The following is a 6,601-nucleotide window of genomic DNA, read 5'->3' on the forward strand; positions in this document are numbered from 1 at the left end:
TAGGGTAATTTTATGCTAGTGACCGGTTAGGTCGGAATCCTGGTTAGGATGTTGATATGCTATGTGATCTGTTAGACTGTTTGTCTGGTGAAGGATTTGTTATGTGATTAATTGTTTTATGTACACATGGTTGTTTGATGGGGGTTGGGTTGAGGCGGGTCCTGCTTTGTGCTGTAGGCCAACATACCCAGGGCGGACCGGATATTCCGAAGACCCAGCGAGCGGTCCGGATAGGCTGAAGGCCCCAAGAGGGCGGACCAGACGTGCCGAGGCTCGGAGAGTGGACCAGGCCGACTGAAGGCCCGGTGTGGGCGGACCAGTCATACTGTAGACTCAGAGAGTGGACCAGGTGGATTGAAGGCCCGGTGCGGGCGGACCAATCACACTGTAGACTCGATGTACATGGCTAGACTCGGAGGGTGGACCAGGTGGACTGAAGGCCCGGTGCGGGCGGACCAGTCACACAGTAGACCCGATGTGCATGGCTGTTCTATTTGTGATATGTTATGAGTATGTTTATGTGTGGTTGGTATTTTGGGGGTAACTCACTAAGCTTTTGGGCTTACAGTTCAGTGTATTGTTTCAGGTACTTCAGGAGATCGTGGCAAGGCGAAGGCGTGATCGTACCGCTCCTCATTTTTTTGATTTATGTAATATGGTTCTGGGGGATACTCTGATGTTTAAACTATTTTGAAAACAAGATGTATGAACTTAATGGTTTTTGAATGAAATCAAATGTTTTAATTTGGCTCAAATTTTATGGGTGTTACAATTTGAAGAAGAAAACAATGTGCTAGAATGAAACAACTTGGTATATATGAAAGGGTAGTACGTGTAAAAGACTATATTACCCCCACTCTGCAAGGCAAGTGGGGTCCCTAACATCCCTACTTTTTCCTTCTTCCTATTACTATTGCACTTTCAACGGATTATTCAATGAAAATTAACAAGTAATTAAGATAAAAAACAATCAACAAAGTACATCACCCAACTTTACAAAATGCCTATCATTTAGATAGGTCTTTCATTAATCATTGGATTTCACTTACAAAATGTCTGTCATTTAGAGAGGTCTTTTACATATTTCGCCAAAAAAATACAAATACAAAAAAAACACAAACACTACATACTAATAACCTTCTTAACCACGAACCGCCTTAGCTGCAGATCAACCCATCACCCAAGCTTAACAAGGAAATGGAGCACAACCACCGGCAACAAGAGCATCCGCACCATCATGCCACCCATAGCAACACCAACGACTTTAAACTTCTGATTATGGTCATCCAGCTTGTGCTGGAGACTGATGTGGTCGATCCTGCAAACGATATACTCCTGTCCAAGCTGCTCCTTCAACCTTTTCATTTCAGTTTGGTTTTCTGTAATCTTCAGACCATAATCACAGAAGATTGAGTGGAGCACATTGTAGTTGATGTCTTCACCAGAATTTAAAGAGTCGGGTGAAGGTGGTGGAGCCGACATTGTTGCTTTTTAAGGGTTCTTCCAGAGGATTGTTTGCCCGAATATGGTAAACAAGTTTGAGATTTGTTTTACTTCAAACCCCACATGCGTATGTCCCCTTATAATTCGAGACTTGTGCGTGTGACTCAATCGAATCGACAGTGTAAGGTTGTTGGGGTGTTGGTGGAAATTAAAGACGGTAATTACTCTTTGCATGTGTCAGCTTCTGTGTCATCGAGTATGTATACATGACAAGTGACGAGGCAGGTTAACCTGCTAAAATGGGTAAGATGACTTTCCCAATCGGTAAATAACAAGTTTATGTCCTTAAAATGCAAAAAATAGTCACGAGGGACCATTTAAACCATTATACGTAACTTTGTTGGGCAGTAACATTATCTTTATATTTTAGAGTTAAATATGAGAGAAAAGCTGAAAGAGAGAGAATGAACGAATTTAGTCATGGGGAAATAAATAAAATTAAATATTAACTTTGGTTGTTTTCATTACATATAACCCGTTTACAAAGATGATAAAATTTAAAAGTTATACAAAATGTTTTTTTTTCAAGAAATAAACTATATATTACAACGGGTGGTTGCACTCTCATCCTGGTTTTTGCATGGAAGAATCACCGAGGGCGTTTTAGTAATTAACCGTGTCTTTTATCGCATCAAGTATCTACACCCATGATCCAAGTACATCAATAATAATTACTAACGAAAAAAATAAATAAATAAATAAAGACAAAAGACCATTCTAACCTTGTTCTTGTTAGGCATGTAGAATGGCTCAAAAACAAGAGGAAATGGAGTGTCCAAACCACACACTCTAGCAACAGGTGCTTCCAACTACAAAAAAAAAAGTATCCATTTTTTTAATTATAAAAATAAATATAAAATTCAACGTTTGTTTTGAAAATTATATAAAACATATTGTCTAATTAAGTAACTTACTCTCAAGAAACAACGTTCAACAATTGATGCAGAGATTTCAGCACCAAATCCACCTGTAACTGGAGCTTCATGACTAATCTATAAATTAAAAAAAATAAAATAATTAGCAAATGTGTATTCATTATTCATTATTCAAGATTCAACATATTTTTTATATAAAAAATATAAATCTTGTACCAATAATCTTCCTGTTTTCCTCACTGAAGCTTCCACTGTTTCTTTGTCCCATGGAATTAGGGTTCTTAAATCTATAAGTTCACAAGAGATTCCTTCCTGTAAAAAAAAAAATTAGAAAATTGTTTGTTGGAATGTAAGGGTAAAACGGTCATTTACTTTTATCTAATTCACAGTTTATCCGGTCTAGAAAACAAATAACCAATTAGTTTTATAGTTTAGCACTACTTGAAATCGTTTTGTTGTGTTAAAAAAAACAACGTTTAATAAAATCGTCCCTTTTTATTAATAATAATTTATTTTTCTGTTAAAAAAAATAAAAAAATAAAAATTTCTTGCCTTTTCAGCATCAACACAAGCTTGTTCCATTATGGCAAGCTGAGCTCCCCAACCAACTAGGGTTATGTCACTACCTTCTCGAATAACCTAATTTTCCAAAAAAAAATTAAATTTCTAAAAGGGTAAATTTGGAAATTCATAAATATAATTAATTACCTCTGCTTCTGATAAAGGTAACATGTAATCCCCTTCGGGAACCTCTTCTACAGCTAATCGGTATAGCCACTAAACTTCCAAAAAATTATAAAAACTTTACTTCACATAAATAAAAATACAAATTAAAAAAAAAAGGAATTTTTTTTTTATAAAGCAATGAATGACCTTTGGTTCAAAAAACACAACAGGATTTGGTTCACGTATACTTGATAACAACAATCCTTTTGCTTCCTTTGGGCTTCGAGGTATAACAACCTATGAGAAATTTTTTCGTAAGAATTTTTCATAAGGGTAAAATGGTCAAATGTTCGAGTACCTTAAGACCAGGAACATGGCAAAAGAAAGCTTCGGGAGATTGCGAGTGATAATGGCCTCCATGTCCCACAGCTCCATATGGTGTTCTTATTGTTAAACCTAATAAGCCACAAATAATCATTTTGATAGTCGAAAAAAAAAAGGGAAAAAAGGAAAGTTTTTTTTTTTTTTTTGATAATTTTGGTTACCTCCACAATTAAATTCGTTACCACTTCGATATCTGAATTTCGCAGCTTCATTGACAATCTAGAAAAAAGAAAAGTAATGAAGAAAGTCAAAAAATGTTGAAAGATTTGGATGTGAATTTGTGAGAAATTAGCATAGTGGAGAATAAAGAATTAAAGATACATGCCTGATCAAAAGCAGGAAAAATGTAATCTGCGAACTGGATTTCTGCAATAGCTCGATTCCCCTGTTACAAAATCATTATATTATATGAGAAGATGCAGAAAAAGATTTTGGAGTACAAAATCATTAGGAACTTACTTACCATTGCTGCTAGACCAATACCAAATCCAACAATCCCCTGTTGTAAAAGAAAGAATCTTGAATCAGAAACACCGATCTTTTTCATTTGTAGTGATTGTTATATCATAAGATTCCCAATTATTTCAAGAAATGAAAGAGTTCATGACGATTTTTGTTGGTTTAAAATGTCAAATTGTGAGAGATTTTTTATCGATAGAGTTACCTGTTCGCATAGAGGGGTGTTGAAAACCCTATGTTTACCAAATTGATCGGCCAATCCAGTTGTGCAACGGAAGACGCCACCAAAACCCACATCTTCCCCAAATATATAAGAACTGTGATTCCAAATGTGAATTTTTAGTTCCCAATTTAGCTTAATTTGTTATGATATGGTAATAGAAATGAAAAATCAGTTAAGAATCCATGCTAATTTTACGATTCCATTCGGAAGAGGGGATTCTATTAAACCTACATGGCCCACATGTGAAGAATCAGAAATAGGAATCGAGTAATTAGACAAAAATGATCATGCCACAAAATCGGAAAAAGGAAAGGAATAATATATCCGGATTCAGACATAGAGTATTATAATCAAAGGAGGTAGCAAAAGTGAAAAAGGTACCGAGGATCAGAATCTAAAGCTATTTGAAGTGCTTGATTGATTGCAGTGTAAAGGTTTATAGATTTCCCCGTTCCAGTTCCTGGTTGTTGCACCTGACCATCAACAGAACCCAAAACGGCGGAAGACGAAGATAATCCTCTGAGAGGAGAAGAATTGTTGATGAATACGGAACCAAATCGCTTAAATCTCCGGAGATTTGTAGCCATCTTCTTCTTCGTATTCTTCTTTTTCTTCTGGGTGTGTTTGATAACAAACAGATGACTAAATCTATGGAGGTTGAAGCAATCAGTTCTATTTGTTGGTTTTCTCCGGTATGGGAAGCCCAACAACTACGATTCCTTTAAGACTCTGCACATGTGAAATGGGAAGTCAACAGAAGGGAACTCCTGAAAAATGTATGCTTTGATTACAAGGTCGTTATAAATAATTGAGGATACAAGTGGGATATTCACAAAAAATAACATGTTTTTGTTAGATAAATTGGAAATGATTTCAAAGTAAGTAGATAAATTGGAAATAACTGAGTATAGGGATTAGGGAGGATAAAAAAATAAAATAAATTTCACATTCATATTTTTTTTAATTTGCATATTAACTAATACTAAACTATATCACTAATTTAACAAATATTATAGGTATTAATTTGTGAGATATTCGTCACTACCAACGTATTACCAATGAATTACCAACGTATCCGTCACTACCATACCGACATACCACCAATGAATTACCAACGTATTACACTAAATTTATATGTGATTGAAAATTTTGAAAGGCAACCCTTGGTACCTGAGCTCTATGTTAGGTCCATCCACTTTATAGTAAAGTGGTATATTAAGTATGGTGTTTTATTTGCATTAAAAAATTTCATTTTTTTCTATTTCTATTTTCTCTCACTACCGGTGATATGTCGATTGTTTTCGTTTTTCAAGAACATAATACCTTTTTATGACGTTCTATCGAAATCTACTTCGATTTTTGTATGTTTCTTTACCATCTGGTTAGGTTTATGACAAAGTGCATCATTTCAGACTCCTGAAATATTGTTTATTTTCCATTTGCATACACTAAAATGTTATGTTGGTTGTCTCTTTGTTATGTTATTGGAGATAGACCTCAATATAGTGAGCTGATGTTAAATTATGGTTTCTGAAATACGTATTGTAAACTTCTTCGGATTTTGGTCGTCAGACTTAAGATAAAATGTTGTTTTTAGCCTTTACACAAGAAAGTGTTACTTGGTCATGTTTGTATGGTATGCTTAATGATGTTGACCCCAAAAGAGTCGTTTGATTTGTTCTTTCAAAGTACGAAGTACTTATTATAAATTTATTCGTCGAATTTCAGATTTTGGATGTCGAATGAAATGATGTTTTTTGAATATATTTACATAAGAAACGTTACTTAGGACCATCTGTTTGGTATACTTCATGATGTTGACCCCAAAGATTCATTTGATGTTATTTTTTTAAGTTGGAAATATATATTTTAGATTCTTCATATTTCTTCAACATATAAACATATTTATTTCGAAATCTTAGTCGTTTGTTTTGCTGATATTGTTGGATTAAGGTGTCTAAGCTCATTACTAAATTGGTAATCAAAAGCAAAGTCATTTTGGGTTGTCCTCATAACTAGAATAGTTTAGAATGTCATTTGGAGAAAGAGGAAACGATTTATTAATTTAGTGTGATTATTAAATTAATTAAAAGTTTGATTAAAGTCATTTAGAATTGATTAGATTTAATTTGGAATTAATTGGATGTACGATGGTTGATTTGTAATTGCTTACTAGTTTAGCAAAAAGAAGGATTTTAGATCCTTCCTTACTGGGACGGTTTTGGAGGCTCCATGGGGAGCTTCTGGAAGCCTTTAGATATTGATAATGATAACCACTTGATTTGGATTAAATTAATATTATTTCAAATTCAAATCAAAGTTTATCCTAGTTACCCGACAAGTATAAATAGACCCTTAAGGTATGATTTTCAATCTATCTCTTCTCTTGGAAACCTCTGGCCGGAAATCTCCTCTTTCATCTCTCTCTCTCTCTCTCTCTCTCTCTCTCTCTCTCTCTCTCTCTCTCTCTCTCTCTCTCTCTCTCTCTCTC

General features: G+C 34.7%; 1 protein-coding gene across 1 annotated transcript; it reads right to left on the reverse strand.

Moving 5' to 3' along the window:
- Positions 1-1,924: 1,924 nt before the first annotated feature.
- On the reverse strand, positions 1,925-4,890 carry LOC145159630 (2-oxoisovalerate dehydrogenase subunit beta 1, mitochondrial-like). Its single transcript, XM_079078647.1, has 13 exons — positions 4,492-4,890; positions 4,093-4,204; positions 3,892-3,927; positions 3,754-3,813; positions 3,590-3,647; positions 3,403-3,500; positions 3,252-3,341; positions 3,087-3,155; positions 2,931-3,017; positions 2,595-2,690; positions 2,418-2,495; positions 2,226-2,312; positions 1,925-2,142 (listed from the first exon to the last, which is right to left on the reverse strand). The coding sequence occupies exons 1-13, from the start codon at positions 4,695-4,697 to the stop codon at positions 2,107-2,109; spliced, it is 1,113 nt and encodes a 370-aa protein (XP_078934773.1). The 5' UTR covers positions 4,698-4,890; the 3' UTR covers positions 1,925-2,106.
- Positions 4,891-6,601: the final 1,711 nt, after the last annotated feature.

This window comes from Lactuca virosa, chromosome 2, assembly GCF_052849685.1.
Source record: "Lactuca virosa cultivar CGN04683 chromosome 2, Lactuca_virosa_CGN04683_v6, whole genome shotgun sequence".
In the NCBI taxonomy this organism is placed as follows: domain Eukaryota; kingdom Viridiplantae; phylum Streptophyta; class Magnoliopsida; order Asterales; family Asteraceae; genus Lactuca; species Lactuca virosa.